General features: G+C 34.0%; 1 protein-coding gene across 1 annotated transcript in view; it reads right to left on the reverse strand.

Annotated features, from left to right (window-relative positions):
- Positions 1-239: 239 nt before the first annotated feature.
- Positions 240-25,573, reverse strand: part of LOC129219733 (homeobox protein SIX6-like) — a 73,409-nt gene continuing 48,075 nt past the window's right edge. Inside the window, exon 2 of the mRNA XM_054854022.1 lies at positions 240-1,080. Within this exon, the coding sequence (XP_054709997.1) occupies positions 660-1,080 (421 nt within the window). The 3' untranslated portion in view covers positions 240-659. The remainder of the gene's footprint in view (positions 1,081-25,573) is intronic.

Below are 25,573 nucleotides of genomic sequence, written 5' to 3' on the forward strand. Positions count from 1 at the left end.
CGTGAAAAATGCCCCGTGTTAAGTCTTTTGTTAAACTGACGAAAAATTCATGAGATTTGAGCATGAGTTTCTGATCCAGTAAAAAAAAAGATTCGTCGTAAGTGACGAAACTTGTCTTACGATTGACGAATCCACAGAGCAAGCAGTCTATTTCTGAGAATGTATACTGTGGCTCTGAGAAGTTGAGCTGTGACCTTGACAATGTTCATCTTTTTTTTTTTCAAGAGCTCACTGAAAAAGAGGTGTGTTATTGGCTCTGATTTGAGTTGAAATACTTTTGCAAAGCTACTACGAAAAAGACCCAAGTCAATTCAACGCCAATTACCTTTTTTTATAACTCCCAAAAGAGGAAACAATGCCAAAGTCATAGCTCAATTCATCAGATTCACACTATAGGATCCTGTTTTGTAGCGTTGGATAGATGGTTGTACTGTATCAATGCCCATTCGTGTTATTTTGCACAATTGCGTCACTGGCAAAATGGGGGTGATTTCGACAGCAATGACTTTTCGTCATCGTTGTCAACAAGCAGCATTCGGCGCACTAAACCGTCCTGCGAGTCATATACGTCCATATATATATATATATATTTATATACACACACCACACGCGACATCCGTCCTCTACCGACCAATAATTGCTTTAGCTTCGAGTCCCGGTCACTGAGGCGGCTGCGGCGGCCTGTGGTGATTGTGATGGTGATGGTGCGGGTGGCGGTGATGGTGGTGATGTCCAGGAGACGGACTCCGGCTGGAGTCGGACGTCGTGGAGACCGCTGCCGGACTGCTCGGCGGCGCGCTGCTCCCGCACAGACTCCCGAAACTGCCGTTGGTGTCGTCGTCGTCGTCGAGGATGTTGACGCGGTCGTCATCGTCGTCGTGGCGGTTGGCGCCGCCGGGGCTGTCCGAGGGGTGCCGCCGGTGCTTTCCGCCGGCGCCGCCGTCGCTCCCGCCGCCGTTGAGCGCGGGACCGATGCCGCCGGAGGAGTGCAGGAGCCCGCCCGAGCTAGTGGAGCTCGCGTTGCTTCCGCCACCGTTTGACTGCTTCAGGTGCTGTTGCTGCATCTGTTGCTGAAGGAGCCTGGAAAAGAATGATACATACTATTAGAACACGGCCCGATTAACCTATGAAATTAGAGGAAGCTCGGCCTCATTTTGAGACCCCCCACTTTTTGTTTGGGGGAAATTTTTCTAAACATTATATTCACTTTGATACAACATTGACTAATGCTAAGTGGCAAAGCAGAATTCAGACTTAAGTTTATTACACCTTACCGACTGACAGAAATTTTGTTTATTACATATGTTGCGTTTGAATTCTCAGTAAGTTTGGGTAGTAACATTTTTGAATCATATTTGACGCTTCACAAAGGAAATTAAATGTCATAAAAGTACATTGTAACACAGTTGAATCAAATCCCTCATTTAAAAATCTAGCTTGTAGCTACATTTTATCAAATGTGTCCTCACTTTCAATAATTTTATTCTTTCAAACATTTTTGTTAAGCAAGTTACAATGTTTGTAATCTCATTTGAAAACTCAGTTGAAAGTAGAAACTGGAAGTGTTGAGCAGTTTTACAGTGATATTTGGGTCCCCTAAAAATTCTGAGGGGAAGCTTAAGTTTCCCGAGCTTTTTGGGTAATCAGGCTCTGATTAGAACAGCAGATACATTTTTAATTCCCCCCCCCCCAATAGAAGTGCATTTTATTCTATCTATCTATCGATCTATTCAATGAGCCATCCGATTTAAAAATTAAAAAAGGACTGCATACTTGGGCCTAGCCACTATACAGGCGTCCTTTGTATAATACGGTTGATTCGTTCCGTGTAGTATTGAAACCGTATTATACGAGACTTTTTTAAAAATAACTTTTTAACTTCTTTTTTACGCTACTTAATCATGTACATAGTAAAAGTCATGTCAATATGTATCATGTTGTATCGAAACCGCGTTATACGAGACTTAAAAATAATGTGACTCAAGGAATGTGTACCGTGTTATAACTAAACCAAGTTTCATAAAACAAAGTAAAAACTTAGTTATTATCAAACATTATCAGAATGTATTGGACAAAAATGAAATTCTTTCTTTTTTAAGCATAAGTTTAGTGTTTTATCAAAATCATGAAGTATTAAAGTCAAGTTTCGTACCGTGTAATATCGAAAGCGTGTTGTGATATTAGCAAATTTGGTACCGTATATATCGAAACCGTGTTGCACAAGTACCGTGTTATACGAGGGACGCCTGTACTTTGAAAATTATATTTACGTCAAAAGGTGAGTGGTAAGGCGGAGAAGATGTTAAAATTGTCAATGTTATTCATAAAACGAAGCAATAGCCGTCGGAACACCATCCAATGAGAAAAGACAAAAATACAAAAAATTATTTGTCAATTGAGAAAACTCTGCAGGAATAATATTAATCAAATTGATTCTAGCCCTGTTAAAATCAATACAATATTGAATACGGTGAATAACTGTATCTGTCACGTTACTCGTACAAGTTGAACACATGGGAGATACCTCAATTTTCATGCGAAACAACTTCTCTTTCGTAATCTGAGTAAGCTATCAATATATTTAAAAGGATCTGTTTTGTTTTGGCATTTGAAATTAGTTTTAGAAGCTAGCACTCTTTATATGAACTTGCTATCATGTATTTCATTGGCCGCAAACTTGGACATTTCGATAAGGAATTAACAAAACACGTTTGAAGAAATTCGTTTTATTCAATTTGCGTTGAAAATCTTTCGTTATCGATCCTTTTGCGTACGTTAATCTTACTTAGAACAAAGTGAACTTATCATCTTTAACATCAAACGATACATTGGGTACTGTAAAATAAAATTTAACATCGTAGAAAATGAGGAAGAGCTATTGGAATGTTTAAAATATTACGATTGAACATTCTGCTATTTTCTTAAATTTAAATTGTTAATCATTCTAAATGTTGGGGAAAAAACACACCACCCCTTTTATCCTCAAAGTTTTTTTTTTTTTTTTTGAGCAAACACATTGCTTATTGTTCTCATTTGACTGTTTTGATGTTCTTATGATTTTATTTTTCCCCCGCTACCCTCTGCAGCACCACCGTCGACCGGCTTCTCCCGATGTTGCTCCTCCAGAGAAAACAGTCTCCAGGTTGCGTCCATATCCTACACATACACGCATACATACATACACACACACATACACACACACACACATGCCCACGCACTCATGCCCGCACATATATACAAACACAGACGCCTACATACACAAACTTGTGATTGCGAAAAACATAATTTGAATTCCAGATGTCAAAATTCAAAATATTATTATTATTTTAAACTAAAGAATCGGTCATTATTATGGTCTTGATTATTTTTGAATATATTTCACCTTCTAAAATAAATTTTACTGATCCAAACAATGTTACGGAGTATTTTTACGATCAGAAAAATGTCTCTTGATATTAGATGTTATGAACGTAGTTGCTTTTCGGTACTTCTAAATTATTGAGAGAAAATAAAAATAGTCATCCAGTGTTCAACTTTGATCCGCAATTACTCTATTTTCAACTGACTCGTTTGTGTAATAACAGTGTTACTGCATCTATTGGCATAAAACTGTTCGTTCATATTTTAATAGTGTTATTATACCTACTGGCATAAAACTGTTCGCTCATATTTTAATAGTGTTATTATATCTACTGGCATAAAACTACAGAATACATTCTAAAGTTTTCTATAGTTATCTAAAACTAAAAGTAATAGTAGTTAGGAAAGCATTCAAAATGGATTATTAACCTTTAGCTTGTAAGGTGGGGTATCTTAAGCCCCACAAGAATTGAACTTTTAAATTCAAACATTTTGAGGTGCTTGCCTCATATAATGCTTATTATGCACAGTACACCCGTTGTAACTGTATATTATTACGAGTAAAAAAAAATCATTGGAAAATTTCCTATTTTAATTTTCTAAATTTTATGGAGTGAATAGTAAAACACATACATCCCCTCAATACTTACGTTACAAAAAATCGTCCCTTAACCTGTTTCAAAATTATCCCCCCACTCAGGGTAACTCCGAACCATGTCAGAATTTTGATGTAAAGTAAATAATTTTAACATCAGTGGCGCAACTTTGATCCAGAAGACTATAAATATTAAATATCTAAAAGCTCCGCATTTTTATTGCACAGCACCGCAAGATTTCCATAATATTGCATAGAATATCACAATGTATAGGGGATAAGAGATTTCAACAATTTCAAATCAGCACTTAAGAGCAACTTCCAAAAATTAACTTTAGAGTTATTGGTTCAGACAATGATTTATGCGCAGGGCAGCCAACTTATTTTGTAAAATGAAAAGCAGAAACTGACAAAACCGTGCCAGCAGAGTCCCAACATTGGGGCTTCTACAATTTCTTTTGAAGTTAAATAGAGTAAAAAGTATATAAAGTGATATGCAGCGTAAACTCAAGGTTCAAAGTTAACCTAAACGATTTTACCAAAGATATGAACGAAAAATATACTTTTATAGTTGAAGTGTTTAACTTCCTCTCATACCTTAAAAACATTCAAGCATCAACCAAAGTTAACCTACAGCAATAAAAATTGCAGTGTCGGATGACTTTGCACCCAAAAGCAGAAGCGCCATGAAATTAAATTTTTGGAAGGGTAAAAATGGTCAGTTTGCCGTTTGGAACTCCAAATTTTGCTGAATGACAAAATATGAATATGCGCGCATTATGTATATCTAGCGAAAGGGAACATTCGGGCATTTATAAAGGGCGATGTTGCAGAAGTGTCTTCACATTTGCCGAATCGTCAAAGTTTGACGAATTACGAATTTTTTGGAAGGTCACAGTAACCTCCCGTGACTTCCCATCCGAACTCCCCTGTTCAAAATATCTTTTTCTTTTATAGAAAAATGATTCCTTGTACTCTCAAGACACGTATCTGCAATACTCATTGCTTTTTAAGTTTTTTTTTTTTTAAGTTGTGATGTTTCTAACACACTACTCATATTTAAAAATATTCATAAAAATTTCTAATGAAAACACTATCTAAAAATAATTACAAAGCAAAAATAAAACCAATTATTAGCAACAATTACAAACAAATATTGAAAGCGATAAAGTTTTCATTGTCACTAGCAAAAAGTGAAACAACGCAAATAATGTACAAATTCCAAAAAAAATTGCATACACGTTTCACACTTTCTGTTTAATACAGAAAAGGGCTTCAAGAAAAAAGAACCTTATTTTCGTAGTTATACTTCATGTCCCAGAAAACTACTATTTTCAATCGAATAATTCATATTTAATCAGATGTACAGAAAAACATTAGTCATAGTTGATGCATTGATAATACAGTCGAGTCCCGACTTACGCCAGAGATGCGTTCCAAGACTCCTCGCGTAAGTCGAAATTTCACGTTGTAGAAAAGGGTATGTATACAATTTTTTTTTTTAACATACTAAATTATTTTAGACACTTATAAACACTCCTCAAACTGCTTTAAAGCATTCTTCAACTATGAATTACAGTTTCTTATAATTAAGAGCTGTACTTTTACTGTACTTAAAAAATAAAAAAAGCTGCTTCATTTATTGAAAAAACATTGTTAAATGCACAAAATAAATGATCAATGGCAAGGAAAGACGTAAAATGAAACTAAATGGTACGTTCATCACTGAAACTTATTGTCGTACTACCGTCGACGTACTTTTTAGTTGTTCAATCATATCGAATACCTTAAACTTTTTTTTTTTTTGCCAGAAACTTTATTTTTCTTCCCATATTTACAAGATTTAGATGAAGTAGTGCATTAAGGTGCCATTTTATTTCATCAACTTTAATATTTAGAAAGAAAAAGAAAGAAAGACGCCGAGTAGTTACTTGATGCACTAGCAAAGCGATGCGTGGACTAGTATGGTGAAGGGAACTTCCGCTATCAGTGACCTCATAGGGATAAAATATATTAATAATAATATACGAAATTAATGTTTAGGGCCCAATAACGAAACCAATACTTCCTTCCAAAAACATTCGTATTGCGAACGAGGAATTCGCGTTAGCCCTAAAATTCGTTACTCCGGAAAAACTCGGTTTATAGTCATTTTGCGTAAGTCGAATCGCCTTGTAGCGGGAGTCGACTGTACATGCAAAATCATTTCTTGCATTCACAGCGCATTTTAGTCTTTTCTCTCTCTCTCTCTTTTTTCCTTTTTTTAAACCATTTCTTACATAAATTAGGGAATTCTAACTATATTTTAAAAAAGCTGTATTATTCGATGAATGGTTACGATGCACAAAATCAATGATCAGTGGGAGAGAGAAAGATAAAATAAAAAGGTATAGTACGTACAGTACGCAGTAATAATAAATTGCAGCATAATAATAGTATTGTACAGTAGATACGGTAACTATATTTATAACTTTAAAAATGAAGATGAGGAAAATTTATGCTGCACAATCATATTGTTATCAGTATTCCCCTGACAACGCATGCACAACAGGCAACTCGTCAGAAGAAGAGGGAAGACTGATGAATTGATGTTCTGCTTTTTGCCGAAATTATTCTGCCGAAAATTTTCATGTTGAGGGCCAGGAATTGGTGTTAGCTCTAAAATTCGCAAAGTGAATCACGTTGTAGAGCGAATCCACTGTATTTTTTTTTTTATTTATTTATTTGTGTTCACGAAACAGATTTTGATTTAAATAAAATGTCTCAACAAAATTATTTACAAGTATTATAAAAATGACGTGAACATTGGAAATATAAATTCTTGGAAATGTACCTTTGAAACGTAAAGCTATTTTGAAATCTTCATCTCATTATTTATTTGTCACAAATCTATTTATTAATTAGTTTATTTTATTTTTATCTTTAAAAACTACTTGAACTTTTTTTTCTTTTTCGTTTTTCTCACTTTTACAAAGAAGAAAAGATTAATCCAATTAAAAGGTATCTCAGAACTTCTTTTCAACAGTCACAACAACAACATTTTTATTGAAAATGGAAACTTATAGTAATGACCCTAAAATATTTTGAATCATAATCACACACACACAAATCCCCCAAAGACTTCATGCTTTTTTCCCACTTATTTTTAATAAAGTGCACATAATTGCTCAATGTTTGTTGTTACGGAGTTACAAGTTTTTCAGTGCTGGAGAATGGAGCTAAGTGAGATTGAAGTCAACACAGGTTTTGAAGAAACATGTTCCAATTTTATGCAAAAATGAATAAATACACGGAAATAAAATTTTTCGTAAGACACATGAACAGTATAGGTTGGTTCAAAAATACATGTAAAAAGAAAAAGAAGTTTCTCCTACATAACAGGACACCCCTTCAATATTTTTTTTAGATTTGTTGATAGGAAGCTAAAATTCTTCCAGTATATTACTATTTATTTCAACTGAAAGTGGGTGCTCAGCCCCTTCCTCAAACTTCATACGTGTGGGGAGGGGGGGGGGTAAAAATACATTGAACTGAAAAAACAATGCTACATATAATATACGCGAGTAATATGCATATACATTGTAAAAAAATAGTTATTTACAAAAAAAAAAAAATACAAAAACAGCTGAGGAAATTAAATGTTTCTAAATTTATGACATTTTCTATGCTATGGCTAATGTTAAATTAAGGTGTCATTGAGCACCCTCTTAAAATGTAAGTAAGAAGCTAAAACTTTTACAGCATATAAGTCTTTTTAGACTAAGGGGCGTCCTGAACTCTAGCTGAAAAAAGTTTTTTTGAACCATCCTAATGAACAGTAAATATAGTAATGAAAAACTTGCTCAGTACTTTTAAGATTCTGTTGAAGCGATGCGATATAATGTTTATGTCAAAATTTTAGGATTGAGTTTTTGCATTTTTAATAAAGCTAAGAAAGAGATTCAATTACATTTTTGGTAAACTCAATATTAATTTACAAATTAAATGAAGTGTATGAGACGTGATTTCACGATGAATATTTTCGATGCATTAAGCTAAAATTGTTGAACACTTTTTTTTTATAAACTTTATAAGTGAATGAGTGCACGCTTATAAGTTACATATCAAGCTGCAGTTACAAATTTCCAGCTTAAAAATTTAAGTTACTTTCAAGTAGCAGTTAATTATGCATGTTTTTATGTTAGCACTTTGCTTTGAAATGCAACTTGAATTTATTTTTAAAGATTCAAAGATAGAATATTTAGTTCGAAAAGATAAAAATAAAAATGTTAGTTCAATGACACTTTCGGAGATGGATTTTAATGACTTAATTTCCAATATATACTAATAAAACACATTACTTCTGCATCTACTGTAGTTTTCGTGAAGAATAACTTATAATTTATTTAAGACACAACAAGTTACACAATTATGAGACACTTGCTTTTTAGTCAAGCAACTTTGGAAATTGAAAATCTGAAGTGAAATGCCATAGTGAATTCCGGCTGCTTTTACGCAGTTCCTAACATTTTTGGTAAACTCGATACTTATTTACAAATTATGTAAAATGTATGAAACATGATTTCACGGTAAATATAGGTGATGCGTAGAATTGAGTTAAAATTGAATGAATTGATTTCTACAGAAGCTGAAGACCGATCGTTTATCGAAACAGATGTCTCATTTTTGCTTGAAAGTTGTGATCAATAAACCCCTCCGTAGTACTTTTCCTTGAATAGTGAAGAAAGTATGGTATCTCTCTTTAAATCACCCATCCTTATACCCATCGGCAGGAACTATTGACTCGATTATAAATATTGGGACAGTCAGTGCTGATTTGATTAAAAATTGTTACAGTTAAGTGCCCATACTTGGGAAAGTTTCAGGGGCGGATCAAGAAATTTTTGTAAGGGGGATCAAGTTTCAATAGTCAGCGTTATGCTTGCAACATAAAAAAAAGTATCAGTTAAGGAGGAGGGGGGGGGCAAAGAGGATGGCAGACCTCCTCATATGCAACGGAGCCCCCCCCCCCAATGAGATCAAATTTCGTATCGTTTCAAATTGCCTCCCACCCCTCCCTTCCCTAAATTTTGTGCAACTTGTGACATGGATCTTGGCGCAAGTTGCCTTAAAATATAGTTGCCTTAAATTTTAAGTAAAAGTCATATTTGTTTAAGTAAACAATCTGAACACGTTGTCATATACACTGAATATATTTTTCTTTTTAAAAGGTACAAAAACCTCAAAAGAGCAATTGCCCTGTAACCGAACTCAGCGAATCTTTTGAAATATGACATGCTGAGAAAAAATACCTTGCAGATAAAACCAAGCAAAAAAAAAAGGTTAACATTGATTTTATGTACTATTTTTTCGAATTTGAAAATTGTAGTTTAGCAACAAGCACAATAAAATTCATGCCACAGGAGGGTCAGCTGACCCTTTGACCCTCCCCTGAATCTGCCCTTGGACAGTTTGTTTGAATGTGCTACCATCTTTGATTGAATAGTCTCGGAACATTTTCACATGTGTTTCATCATGGAATGCCCATTCGTATTTTACATGATCTACACAATCCGGTTAAGGATAATTTTCTCCAGGAACTGAATGCACCTCTGAAGGTACATCTAATCCATGTGGATGCATCACATCAATAAGTAAACCCTCCTTCATTTACATGAAATACACCGCCAGCTCAGTCATTTCCAGCCGAGGACTGCAGTTTCGTGCTTATTATCTTTATCATTCAAAAAGATAAATCAAAATCAAGAATAGAAACCAATGGATCGCCGCAATAAATGAAGTGCATTCGAAGAAATAAATATTTCAATTTTGATAGTCTTCATCTTCAGCCATTGAAGATAATGAGTCAGTTCAAAAACCGTTTGGGGTATTTTTAATATTAATGCATTTCAACTAAATGGCCTTTAATGCATACAGAATACAGATCACAGATGATTAATTTTGTTTGGAATGTCTGGCGTACCTAAACACCGTACAGCAAAATGGCTCGAGCTCGAACAATTACAGCAACCACATCCAAAACCTCGATCATACCTTCCCAAAATGGCTAAATATTTATTTGCAATTGCCATCTCCAACTTTTAATGCCGAATAAACTCCCGCTTTTGCTTCCGAAATGCCCGAATATCCCAGCGAAATATTTCCACGATGCAACTTCTCACTAGACGTTTAAGAAACAGATGAGAAAGTCTTTATCATTTGCATATGGTTCTCATGGCTTATCGGAATCGGAACAACTTTCTCCTGCTCACGCGAATTAATTCGCGGGCAATTACGAGTTTCGAATGCGGACCTTCACTTCTAGCTCTTGTTCTCATTCATCAGGGGCATTTACCCCCTTCCCCTCCCCCCGAACCCCTTTGGCAATTTACAGCCGAAAGCGGCCCGGATTGTTTGCCTCGTAATAGGCATCGTTATTGCACGGCGCATGGGAATGCTGTTGCAAAAGGGGGGGAAGACTTTGTTCGCCGCTTTAAATGAATACACGCCCTCCCTCACCAGCCACGATCCGAACTAAATATGAAGTCCGGAATGAGTTGTTTGGGCTGAAAATGCAACCATCTAACTGAAAGTGACGAACTGGTAGTTTGTTGGTTATTGATTACGGTTTGTTTGGGAATCCAATTGCAACATCGCTGGTCGTAATAAATTTGATAACTACCACTAACTGATTCTGAATTCTTTCTTGGCTTTATCTCTTACAGTTGATTGCTGTGGAGGGGGGGGGAGAATATAGTATATTTAGCTTTTTTTTTCTATTTCATAAAAGATTCAAAATTTAACCCCATTCTTTTTAAGGAGGAAGTGGGACTCGTGTGAAATTCTCTATAATTCCTGCAAGGTACTGACGTTGGCAGGTACCTAAAAGGCAGCAACAGCAAATCTTTCAGTTTTCACTTATTTTATTTTGTTTCATTTTTATTTATTTATTTATTTATTTGCATTTTCAACATCTATTGTACAACATCTCTTATTTGGTTTCCGCTAAAAATAAAACACGAAAAATACGTCAAATTCCAAAATTTTCCGATTGATAGTATTGAATTCAAATCGTGTTTCTTCAACTTTCTCGAAAACTCATTTCTGCAGATACTGTCGTTTACCTGCCCACGGCAGTAATACTACTCAAAGTATGCTGTAAAATACAATTCTGATTTATAAAACAGAAATGTTGAAATATTGCTGTGGAAATTTAGAACTTTTCTTTCAGTTTCCGTGGAAGTATTTTAAAAAGTGCTTGTTTTTTCAGTTAGAATACTATTGAATTCATCGTCATATGTTGAATTTGAAGACACAGCTTTGAAAATTGTAGAACTGTACATGATTATCATTTGAAAAAATATAAAAAAAAATTATACGCTTGCTCTTAACTTCGTTGAATTCATTCATTAAGTATATGAATTGGATTTGAAGACGTCTTATTTCTTTCAAAAACTGAAAATATCGAACTCTAAAATTAACTTGCAAAATGACTGGTTTTGTGTTGCTCCCCCCCCCCTCTTTTTTTCCAAATCGAATCAATTCGAGCTTGATCCTTCTTTTGATTGAAAATATAGATGTATTTTACACTTTTCTTAATTTCAGCTTATCCAAGTTTTAAAAAAAAAAGTTGAACCCAACATACAGGAACAGTTGCAAATTCTGAGACAAGCTGTTATTGATGTAAATAGGCTTCAAGACAGACAATTTCGGTTGCATGGCAAATAAATTCAGCATAAGTATGACTCTATGTAATACGATAAAATTTTGCGTATTTCTACAAACAATATTTAGGTACAGTGAAACCCCATTTTTACGTCCACCGAATCTCATTTTTCCCCGCATTTCACGCTTTTTTTCATCAGGTCGCAATTTTTCCGCATACTAATAATGTTAATTTAATCCGGATTGTGAGCTTTTTATTAATGAATTTGACGCAATTTTACGTTTTCTCTAGCAGGTAAAAAAAGCGAAAAAAAATCTAAAATAAACGATATGTTTCATTTGTGCTTTTCTTAATGATAAAAGGTAAGTTGTTGAAAATAAGTTGTTTAAAGATAAGTTGTTGAAAGTTGATCAATGAAAACAAAAATACTACTGCTTCATCTGTACCTAACCTTATGAACTTTTCGTCTACCAATAAAGAAGATCAAGATAAACCGGAACCACAGCTCGTCTCTTATTTCAATACTGCATTGAAGAGCAAACAAATAGTGAAAGACGATTTTCTTTCGTATGAAGACCAGGGAAAAAAAAACTTGTCAAATATTTCAATCTTGGAAGATGCGCATTTACTTTGAACTCAATGACTGAAAAACAATTCATTATTACGGACTATTTTCAACCTAAATGTCCGGATTGTTTAATAATTGTGAAGACTATTTTATTTTTGCTTTCTATGTATTTCCAGTATTTAACGTTTTCCTGTATTTTACGCTTTTTAAAATCCAGTCCCTTCAGAAACGTAAAATCGGGGTTTGCTGTATTTTTTTTTCTTTTTTTTTTTGCTTAGTAACGTGTATAAGGTTATTTCGTTGCTGAGCCAAAAAGTATTATACAAATATCGTTTCCGGATATCTTCAAAATTTAATGGCATTGTATAGAAATAGACTCCATGTGTCATCTTTAAGTTCATGCAATGAAGCAAGATTCCAACGTATTCATACAATTTTTAGAGTATTTCGTGCAACAAATGGTAAATTTATGAAAATGAAATTGCCCAGTGATAAACGGGAGAAATCTGTTTTTCTTTTCACCGGCCTTTTCATCGGTCAAAATCAAGCGCTTTATCCATCACCAGTTTTTTCAACAGTGTAGCAACTCTGCTACAATGTGAACGTAGTGTTGATATTCATCTTCATGGGAGAATGCCTCTACGAAAAACAACCCTTTCATTTTGTCGGTGCTGGTTTTAATGCCTGGCTCTTAATTTAAAATCTCACGGCTAATTGAATAAGTGCGTGAGATGTTGATATTTAGAGGGAATCCTAAATCAAGCCAAGCTTGCATGAAACGCGGATTAGCGAACTCGCGTAAATAATACGGAGAGGGCGTACATCATTCTAAAAGCATAAAAGATACTTCTTCTTCTACAGACCAACGCTCATTTGGAGCTGAAGTTAGCGAGCTATGTTCAAAGTAAGGAAGACACTAGCGCAGTCAGAAAAACCTTCTGGAGGGATTTTTTTTAATCAAAAATACTTGCTGGAGTGACTGTTTTAATCGAATATATCTGCTGGGGTTGGTTTTTTGATCAAAAATACCCGCTGGAGGGTTTTTTTTTTAAATCAAACATACCTGCTGGAGGGGTTTTTTTCATCAAAAATACTTTCTGGAGAGTTTTTTGATCAAAACAGTACTTTCATAATGTTTAAACTACTGTATTATAATACACATGTATGTTAAAACCCAATGCCTCTGGGGGATGTCCCCCCTCCCCCATCTTCGCTGCGCCGTTGAAGGAAGATCTTACGGTAGATATTATTGTAAAATTGAGTGTTTGGAGTGCGGAAAAGTTTAAATAAAATAAATTTTTTCAAAAATTTAATTTTATAACTACACTGCGCAAAGAGAAAGCAAAATAGTTTGCGAGAGAAATAAGATAATTTGTATTGAAACATTGTTAACATTTTTGAGTATTCAATTAAAACTACTACTATGCAATGTGGCAGAATATTTTTCTAATGAAATATTTTGTATAGGTTTAATTAAAACATTTTTCTTTGAGACTTTTTTGAAAAATGAATGAATACACGACTATATGAATTAATAAATGAAATAAATAAATAATGAATGATTAAAATATAAATGAAATAATGAATGAATAAATAAATGGGTGAATAAATTAGGAATTAATAAGTGAATGAATACCGGCTGCTTTTGGATTTGCTTGTAAACAAATAGATCAATGATATATACCGGAATTTGTAAATTAATAAATCAATTAATTAATGAAACTATATACCCGTTTGCCCCGTTCACTTTGTCCCGTACGCACTTTTCGAATTGCACCACACAATAAGAACCAAAACACGCTTAATATTCAATAAATAAGTACTGCGCTGAACAATTAAGATTCAAAAAAGAACATTCTTAAACAAGATTATTCTCATTTTGTTGAAACAAAAATTATTTGCGATTTGCCACGCAGTGTTACAGTATCAGCATTAAATTTTGAAAATTTCATGTACCTTGATCTTTAGATGTAACTTTTTTTTGATACGAAATCAGCAACATGTTTAATAACTTACTTAAAATATTGTCAGGTAGGTAAGGCGCAATCAGAGTAAAATATTTTACCTCTTCACTTTGTCTTACATTCGCCGACTGAGAATGTGCGTAACAGACATCCAGAGGCACAGACTTTCAGCTTTATTATTAACTAGTGGTACCCGCACGGCTTTGCCCGTAGTAGAAAATTAAAAGGTCTTTTGGTTCGCCTGTATATTTACAGATAATGGATGGTGAATTTCTCGCCAATTGGCTTGCCAACGTTACGGTTCCATATCATGATAACTTGGTAATTTACTCGTCCATCTTATGATAATTTTGCTTGGGAAAATGTTCTTAAAATTGGAATAAAAAAAGAACAAAATCGAATTTTCGAAAAATCGCTTCTAGGTGCACACCATCATGCTACAACTAACTTTGTGCCAAATTTCATGAAAAACGGTTGAACGCTCTAGGCGCTATGCACGTCACAGAGATCCTGACAGACAGAGATCCAGACAGAGAGACTTTCAGCTTTATTATTAGTAAAGATAAAGATTTGAATGAGCACATAAGGAAGTAATATGGTGTCCACGTCAAATTTTTTGCTGTGTTAAAAAATTACCTACGACAAAGAAATTTATGAGCAGACAAAATTTTAAATTCACTGCTATTCAACTAAAACGCAAAAATTAAGCAAGATAAAAATCTTGATACAGACGATATTTTCCAGTCACAACAAGTTTCTTTCAAAAAAGAATTGTTAACATGAACTATAAGTAGATTAAGCCAAGTATTCGAACAAGCCCTTGTGCGAAACAGATTCACCCACACGTTAATTATCCACGCAATGGATTAAGAAAAGCTAATACTTATTTAATTTCAAATAAATGGTGCGGCTTACGGAACCACAACAAGTGGCAGTCTGGCGTGATAGGAATCTCGTAGCCATTTCTGAGAAGTTTAACCAGCCGTGCCAGCATATGAGCCATGAATCCAAGACTATGCTGACAAAAACAAAATAAACCAAACAAACAGTCCAACCAAACAAATAAATATATTCTTACTCACTCAGTTTTGAAGAATCGTGTCTTCCTCGTTGGAAGACGCAAATGGGAAAAGTTTTCGCAAGCAAAGCAGGCGAGACTTGTGTTTCAATCCGCTTTGGGCCATCTGGTTGATCACTTGTTAGGTAATGGTTAGGTGATTTCTGGTATTATTTTCGGGATGATTTGCTTGATTATTGACACATAGTTGGCAGTGGATGAATAATTTATGCAAGAATGTGTGGGATTCCGATGCAAATTTTGTGAGATTGAAACGTCGTAGCAATCGAGGGCTAATTTTAGTTGTTGTAAAGCTTCTTTTGACATATTGAGCAGAAAAGGTTAGTTGAAATAGTTTCCACATTTGTTCTCCAAACCTTTCTAAATTACAAAATTATCCTTCTAAAAATTTGAGTTATTTAAAAATTAGTTTCAATAAGTTCATTTCTTACTAATTTAAAAGTATTTACATTAAAACTTAAATTCACCTTAGGTGAAAATACAAATGTATCAGCAAGTTTATGTTAAGTCAAAATTGATTTCTGGGAAATTCTGTTTTTAATCCGATTAGGAAATTTTTCTCAATTACACTGTATTTTTCGAGACCAAATGCATCTTTTGGTTTTGCAAAGAATTAAAATTGTGAAGTTGTTAATTGGAAGCGGCAACAGTTCATTTTTAATCAAGGGTTCGGGTTCATAAAACAGTTCACACCCAGATCCATCATTGGAACTCTTGCTGTCCTAGAAAAATCTAATTGCTGGTTTACATTTTATGGGTACTTTTCTTAGAAGAAATAATAAAAAGTCCCTTTCTTTTCATATTTTATTCTTTTCTAATTTCTCCATTTGTATTCCATATTTTGTAACCTTTTGTAACCTTTCGACGACATTAATAGAGATGCTTTGCCCAGGGAGGCCCATAGTTCAATGGCGCAAATTCCCCCAAAAATATTTTTCCACCAGCTTCCTATTTTTTATTTTTTAACTTTCTTCTTTATTTTTTTTTAAATATTGTTTTTATTTATGTATTTTTAATTATTATTATTATTATTATATTAGAAGAGTTCTGTGCTAATGACATACACACACAGAGAGACACACAAACTATATAAATAAATGAAATAAAATACAAGAAAAATAAAGTAAAATGAAATAAATAATTTAACTTAAAAATGAATCAATAAATATATTTAAATAAATTAATTTAAAAAAATTAAAAGTCCCCCTCTTTTTTGATGCTCTCCCCCCCCCCTTGTGGGCATCCCTGGCTTTGTTTTACATTCAATCACTGAAGTAATAATGCAAATAGCGACAAGCATTATGTGTAGAAATATTACGCTGTCACAAATCAAATAACTTGAGAAATAGAAATGAAAGTCAGTTTTTTTCTTTTATTTCCCATTATCTTTCTATTATTTTACGCTTTCTTTAAAAAATATATATAGACATGGAAAGGGTGCAGTGAGACAACAGCAATATATTTTCTGTTTGGATATTTCCAATCTGGTAAAACTTTTGAAAAGTCAAGTCGACATACTGTGAAAAAATGTTATATTTAGAAAAAAAGGCTGCTTTAGAGTATCATCTAAGAAAAGTTACTATGTCGTCATAGTTTGACCCCATCGAAGTAAAATATATCCATTGTTAGTTGCACTGTTTCTAAACTGTAAGAGAAGATTTACAGACTGGTGTTATTTATTTTACATTAGCCTATATTAACTAACGTTCATTTTAGCAGTAAAATTAGCTTCTTAATTTTCTTTGTCTGAGAATGACAGCTATTGCGTTTATATTTTGCAATGAGAAAACAGTGAGACACCATTAATTCGTTACCCACTGCTCCCATGCTATTTTTATGTTAAAATGGAGAAATTATACATTGAATTAAATTTAATTACAGCTAGCCTGTTAAAGCAAATAATAATAAAAAAAAGTTTTAAAGCGTTGAACTAACAAACTAAGGATGCTTGAATGGAGTTATGACTTTTACAGCTGTATAAATATTTCCATATACTTTACAACTATATAAATAATCCACGTAAATGTCTCCATTTAGTACATATTCTATTTAAATTTTTTGTTTAAATAATAAATTAAAACTGGTTTTAAGGTATTGTTTCTTTTCGGCCTGGTACAAATTTAATTTTTAATTAGAAATGTCGATGTATAGTTTGATTGATATGAAGAAATAAATAAAAATCAAAACTGGAAATTTTTACATGAAAATATCATCTACCCTCTCAAAAATAAAAAAAGGTGAATTCGAAAAAATAAAATTAACGCTTTCTAGTTTTTTTTTGTTTTTTGTTTTATTAACTTATTAACTCAATTTATTTGTTCTATTGCTATGATTTGCCTATTAATTTTTAAAAATTCAGTCAATCACTCATAATTACGAATAAATAGTTTTGTATTTAAAAATTAAATGAATGAATTACCAACGTTTTGACGCACAAAAATTGCAAATTACAGCAGACACGTAATTTATTATTTATATCATTTTAGAGAAACTTTCAGGTAGCAAAAATAACACTCCAACACTGAACAGATTCTGCGAGAAAAAAAAAGAGAGTGACTGTTTTTTGATGCAAATTCCCAAAAGAAACTTTTAAATAACTTTTAAAATTTCTCACTTTTAAACCTCAAAGTAAAAACAATATTTCGGATTTTATATACTGTCGGCAAATATTTTGAAGAGGAAAATAAAATCAGTAGGAAGCTCATAAGTTAGGTATTATATATCATCAGGTGGAGTACAGTAATATTAGTCAAAACCATTTAGCGATAAACTAGTTCAAAAATGCTAGACAATTTTAACATTATACGAATCTAAATTTAACGAAGTCCAAGAGACCAGCGAAATCATTTCTCTGCAACGAAATGGGGGGGGGGTTACCAAATTACCAAACTCTTCGTTAAAACGAGATTTTCGCTGTTACGGATTTCACGAAAACGAGTCTTAACTGAATCTAACCAAATTTGAGATAATCGTTTTGGGATACCTTGGGTTTCCCCTACCTACTTTGAAAACTGTCTGCTACTAATTTTCGTCGAAGAGATATCGTCGCCAAATACTAAAAACTTGAAATGAATATACAGGAGTCCCTCGTATAATACGGTACTTGTACAACATGGTTTCGATATTAAACGGTACTAAATTTGCGATTACTATAACACGGTTTTGATATTACACGGTACGAAACTTGAATTTAATACTTCATGGTTTTGATATAACACGAATGTTAACTTTAAAAAAGATGGAATTTCATTGTTGTTTAGTACATTCTGTTAATGGTTGATAGCTGTGATAAGTTTTTACTTTGTTTTCATGAAACTTGGTTTCGATATAACGCAGTACACATCCCTTGATTTACATTATTTCTAAGTCTCTTATAACACGATTTCAATACAACACGGTACATATTGACATGATTTTTACTATGTACATGATTAATTAGCGCAAAAAATAAGTTAAAAAGTTATTTTTAAAAAAGTCTCGTATAACACGGTTTCGATACTACACGGACCGAATTAACCGTGTTATACGAGGGACACCTGTAGTGCTATTTTAACAATGCAAAAGTGGATACATTCTGCAATATTTCAACAAACAAAATTTTTAGAGCAGTTTTGTTAAAGCTTACAGTTTAAGTAAAAGACGCGACCCATAGCCCACATGATGACGCACTTGATTCGGAACTGAAAAGCCGCGGGCTTTAATCCCATCGCTTCTGTCGCTGTTTTGAAAAATGAAGGAAACTGCGTGGTTGTTGGGATAATTTCTCTGACATTAATCGAACTGCATGGTGAGACATTTACCGCTTTGTTCTTTTCAATTCGTAAGTACGGGACAGCCGTCCAGAGGTGTATTCAGCGTAATTTGCATTGGCCAAATCCTGACCTTTAACAGCGATACAAAATTCTTGCATACTATTTTATTATACATTTGTATATTAGTAGCGATCTGGAAATAAACGAATTAGGGATACTCTGAACATTAAAATTATTTTTAAATAGTTATTTTTATAGTAAGGAAAATATTTTCATTATTTAATTATCGATTTAAGTATAGTCATGGCAAGTGTTTACTGAATCAATGGTATTTTGTTGCAGAACTTGAAAAGACAGTAAAGTATTTACCTACTGAGGCAGGCAACTGGTAGACGATTTGTTACATTTCCATAATATCAGTTATAACTAAATAAAGACCATTGTTGTTATGGCTTAAAAAAAACGCAAATTTAACATGATTTTAAGTACTGAGTCTTAAATTTGCCCGAATTGAACCAATAAGCGTATCTAAAGACCATATTAGGATATTGTGAATGGGACACTTAAGATCCATAAAACCGGCAAATTTGGCAAGATTAGTTTTGTATATCGTCGCCTCAAAGCAACACTCAGATATCTAATCCCAGGAATAATACTAAGATATCCTACTGTTGGCTCTGAGGCGACGATATGAAACTGCAAACATCACTTTTCATGCAACAAATATTTTATGGAAATGTTTTTGCCACGGCCTAGTCTAGTAGCGTCTTAATTTGTTCAATCAATATTTTGTTCAGACGAAAAACTAATGCGAAGTACAGTTTCAAATTTCGAATATGATATTTGTCATGCTATGGTTTATGAAAATACTTGGCATGGCAGTAGGATAAAAATTCCTTTATTCTTATAATTCATTCTTCTGGTTATTCTTATACACTGGCCTCAAAAAGTTAAGGTTCAACCGGTTTTTTGCGTCTAATTTGCAAATCAATGAATGTAGAAAAACATTTGGAGGATATATGCATTAAATAGTTTTTTATTGAATGCGTCATAGAAATTTGTAAAAGTGTATTGCAAAAATGGTTAAAACAAAAAAAAAAGCAACCTTTGCGGAAAAGTCCATTTTTGAAGAAAACAGAACATCACAGTGATATGTAGTAAAATGTCATAGTAACAATACAAAAATGGGTTCTAATAAAGAATGTGTCCCCCCCCCCTAACTTAAACGAATTGCGGCATCGATTTTCCATGCTGTTTGTTAAGTTTTTGGACATCGGGGGGGGGGGGGATAGGAAGCGTAGACTAGACACAGAGTGAGCCTTCTTCCAGCTCATGTAACGACCTTGGAGGAGGATTTAAAGCAGCAACTTGTCTGCCAAGATAGTCCCAAAGATGTTTTATCGGATTCAGATCTGGAAATCGAGCTGGCCATTACATTCGTTCCAAACCGTGGTCCTCAAGATACTCCTCAACATTCCGAGTTCGGTGAGATCGTGCTGCATTACCATCCATTAGAATGAACCAATAGCATCAGCATACGGGCGGACATATGGATCAAGGATTTCATCCCGATAGATCAGACCAGTCAGAGTTCCTGCATGGAACACATGCAGGTCAGTGTGATCACTGAGCAAGATCCCTGCCCAAACCATGATTCCACCATCTTTATTACTGTGCCTTTCAACAGTGTTTGGATTGATAGTATCTAGTGCGCTGTTCCCTCCAGATCAGTAGACGCGCCGAATCACTCTCCAATGTAAATCTGGACTCGTCTGTGAACAGCACAGAAATCCATTGCTGCTGGGTCCAGGAAACATGTTCTCTTGCTCAGCATAAGCGGATCCTTCGCTGTCCGCTGAGCGGAACACGCACAACTGCTCGTCTTGCATAGAAATATGCATTGTGAAGACGATTTCGCATCGTAGTAGCAAAGATTCTTCTTCCTGACGCTACAAAGTGGTCTGCAACGAGCTGCGGCACAGTAGTGGTTTTTCTCCTTCGGGCCGAAGGAACTAGAAAACGGTTTTCTACAGGTAATGTAGCTCGAGTTCGGCCTGGAACCGGCCTTCTGGACACATAATCTTCTGATTGGTATTGATCTCTAAATCGCTGAACAACAACGAGGCACATTGAGACGTCTAGCAGCATCAACCTGAGACAATCCCATTTCCATCCATCCAACTGCTCACCACCTTAACGAATCGGGCAAACAACGTCTCTCTGAGGGATTTTCTAAACTCTATTGACTATTGTCACCGAAACTGCCAAGGACAGTTAAAAATAAATACAACTTACGCACAAAAGTACAAAAGCTTGATATTTGCATATTTTTTTTTCTCATTCATAAAAATGTGTTCCTTTCTACCAAATAAAAGTGGCAGCTATCTTTTTTCACAAATGGTTATAAAGTTCGTTATAATCATTCATGCAGATTAAGCATTTTATTGTTGCTGTCATTTTTTTAATTGTGAGCTTCAAAGAACATGTTGTACCTTAACTTTTTGAAGCCAGTGTATTTTCATTCCATTTTATCTTTACATTAGATTGCAAAACCTTTTCTAAGAAAAAAAAATTACCACGCCTTTCCTTTTAAATGTTGTTTGTAGAAAAAACACTGTGAGATTAAATTCCTGTCTCACTTTTTTCTACCAACAACGTGTTCAAAAAGTACGAGTGCTTATTAATTTATCTGTAAATTAATGACTGATAATTAAGAGAAAGAATTTTCTGCAAACCAACCACATAGCTCATGATAGACTTTGAGAGCAACATAGCTCGGTTTTTAATCATTAATTCTTGATCGAAACTTAAGCTTGGACGTTTCAAAGAAAGAATTAATCTGCAATGTGATTTCACGAAGAACAAAGTTCCAATCAATTCCTTCTCAAACATCCCCTCAATCCCCCCCATTCCCTTAACAAGAAGGCAGTTCATTCCATCGGCATCATTATTCTCGAAATAGCTGAAATGGAAAGCATGGCGATTGCCAACGATCTTGGCGATCGCCAACTCTGCAACCCTGCATCTGGATGTTCCTAGCGTGCTACTCGCAATTGAAGGAAATGAACTTAAACCCGTCTCACTACGACTGCCACTTAGAAATAAAATGATAAAAAAGGGGGATCCGAACGAAAAAGAACAACGAGGGAAAAAATAGAAAAAGATAAGGAGGGAACTTTTTCCAGCCTTTCATTGTTTTCTATTATACATTTACAAGAAATTGGTTTGATGTTGAAACAAAATTAAAGAGGCGCTCTTCTCCAAGTGCGAGACATATTTGGAAAGGGAATTTCTTTCTAAGTTTTGGCAACGGGGAAAAGTTAATCATTTAATTCTAGAAACGCTTTTTTTTTTTCCTTCCATCGTTTATTATTTTATTCCACGTATTTCGCCTCAATTCACATTTGATGTGAGAAAAAGTGCATAGCAGTAAGATATGGCGAGTTAAATAAAGAAATAAACGCTTTGACTGATAGAGAAGTGAAGAAAATGGCGGAAAAAAAATCCAAGTGAATTTTAAGTAGAACGTTTTGTTACAGAAGATGAAGTACTGTGACCCGTTTCCCTAATTTATTTGAACGAAATTTTGAACTGGAGCATTAATAAATGGAAAGAATTTATGAAATTTCAATTTTAAGACGAAACAGATTAATAGCTGAAGAAAAATACGTAGTCCCAGAGCCTTTTTCAATGGTTAAAAAATGTAGCTAGTAAATTTTCAGCGCGTTTAGCAGAAGTTGTTTGCGTCACGATACAAATACCGAAAGTGTTTTCATAGATATTTTGAGATAATATATTGAGGAGTATTTTCATTATTTCGTAGCAGTACTTTAGTTTTTTTAAGAAAAATTTGGAATTGCTTCTCATAATTTTCCTTTTTTCCTTCAAAGAATTTTATTTTTGAAACATGAAAACTTCAATGAAGTAGGTTGCTGTCAGCTGTCGCTGTCTAGTTTAACATATTTCCGTAACAGGCAAACTATGATTATTATACAAGTGTTGTTAATTTGAGAGCAATTGATTTGAGAGGAGAGTTGATATTTTACTTGGTTAGAGGGGCAGGGGTGCCGCGAGAGGTTGTTTTGGAGATCAACCCCCCCTCTCCCATAAACCCTTTGTCTTACTCTTAAGCCATCTTACAAATCCAAATATGGTATTTTGTGTACAAGGACTATTATAAGAACCCTACCAGAAAGTAATTTCTAGCTTATGTTTAGTGTGGAGACACTTGTTAGAGCAAAATTACACAATAATGTCAAAAATAACTCATTCTGAGTAAGGATAGTAATGACTGACGTATTTTTTGTTCACTCCTAATCAAGAAGCTTAGACATTTCTGCACACGAAATTATTATTTTAATAAAAATGTTATGATGGCTGCTACTAAAACTGAATGTTATTTTAGCTGCCAACTGCACGTAGTGGTCATGAAAGCCGGTATAAACTGCTGAATGGTAATGACACAAAATGCTGGGGACAAGTTTTAGCTATGCAAAAAATATAGTAATACTAGAAAATCGTGTTCGTCAAGGTATGTCGGGTGAAAATTGCTTCTACATTTGAACGAAGCCATTGTTTAGTGATATTTTGATACTTGAAATTGCTACCCTAACTCCAGTGGATTAACCCTAAACTCCAGTAGATAGCGGTCATTGTTGATTATTCTTTCGTTTCTTCATTCCCCCGAAATGACAGTTTTACCAGTAAAACAGTTAAGTGACCGGATCGAGTTCAGCCTTGTCACAATAAAGCCTTTCCCTGCATGTAAACATTGCCAAAACATATTATCAAATTATCATGCCGTGGCGCGAGTTTCATTGTTCAAACACGCGGGTTACTCGATCATTGGCTATTATATATATGAGGATATGTAATCTAGCAAAAAGTAAAAAATAAATATAATTTCAAATTGGAATACTTGAAGCATTGTAAATATCTACCTTGGACGTACAACATGCTTTTTTGTTTTGCTGTCTAGACAGACCATTAAAAACAAATGTTCTGGTTAGAGACAGGGAATGGTAATGATATTTTAATGCTTACATTAAGTCTCCTTAATTAATAAATATATTATTTGGCACTAAATAATAAAAAAATTAATACTTACTTTACTTTATACTTATTTATACTATTTCATAGTTTATTTTTATACAGACTTATATTAAGCCTTCTTAATTAACAAGTATATTAGTTAGCACTGAAAATAAATAATTTAATGTTTACTTTACTTTATTTTTATGTATACTATTTCTTGGTTTATTTTTATATTTACTACTTTACTTTTATAGTTATATATTTAATAAATAAGTATATTATTTAGCACTTTTATGTACCTGTTACCTTGTTCTTTAGATAGTGAAAAACAAATACTAATCATAAAAGAAACGGAAAACAATTTTCTAAGGTTGCGATGAGCCTGGGATAGGAAATAACTCCTTTCTAGAGAATTGCCCATGCATAAATATCAAGGCCCCAAAACGGGAAAAAGGAGTAACAAAAAATTGTCAGATTTTTCCTATTTTTAAACATTTAATCTAAATCTTTAATTTCTTAAACGCTGCTTAACATCACATTTCATAAAACGAATACAAAAAACTGAAGATATGAAAGCCTCATAAAACATAAAAAAGCCTTCTACCAAACAGCAGACCCTCTTGACCTCCTATACTGGAAAAAAAAAAAAAAAAAAAAATACAAAAATAAGAAGAAAAAAATGGCAACAGGCCTGGCGTTCGTGTCTTCCGTTAGGAGGTGTGTCATGAAGCATCGACAATGAAAGCTAAATGAACTCATGTTTGAAAAAGAGCGGTCCTCAATGTTATAATTTTTTCCCCTCTTCGTTTTTTGGGTGATATGTTGACGTTAGGAGGGTTACTGGTTTTTAAGACACTGGTGTATTATCTTATCTTGTCAAAATTTGTAAATCGGATGTCAATTATTTCGATCATATTTTCGAAGGAAGTTTTTATTGATGAAGAAGCCGTATAACGATTTTTTTAAAGACTTAGCAAAAAAATGGCTAAAATTTGTGCATTATCAAAAGAAAAGTAGAGCGCTTTAGTTATTTTCGCCTTTAAGTCTTTTTCAGTGGACTTTTAGTGTAAGCAGGGCCGGCGAGAGGACATGTCATCCCAGTTAGAAACAAAGGGCCCGTCTTAGAATCGAAGTAGTTTTCTATTTTTGAAGTTTAATGGGAATGGGGGGGGGGAGGGGCCCGGTGAGCAAGCTGACAAAGGGCCTGCCTCGGCTTTCTGTGGTCCTGATTATAAAATGGTGCATATTTCAAAAATTCAATTTTCATTAAATGGTTCACATTGGTAGCTAATTTGTATAGTAGTTCAATAAATACTACTAGAAAAATAGCTTTTTTTTTTTCATGTCTTTTAATTTAAAGACTTAAACTGTAAATTTAAATCTTTGCGACGATTTTGCGAAAAAAGTTCTCTTTTCTTTCTTTCTCTAGTTTTTTTTTTTTTTTTTTTTTTTTTTTAAATCTATTTCCTAGTTGTGGTTTGGTTAGGGTGCTCTGTAGCTGCACAAACATGTTTGAGGGTGCTCGATCACCGCAGCACCATCGGAGCTTTTACTTTCTGTGAAAGAACTGGTGGTCT

Source organism: Uloborus diversus, chromosome 4 (assembly GCF_026930045.1).
Source record: "Uloborus diversus isolate 005 chromosome 4, Udiv.v.3.1, whole genome shotgun sequence".
Lineage (NCBI taxonomy): Eukaryota > Metazoa > Arthropoda > Arachnida > Araneae > Uloboridae > Uloborus > Uloborus diversus.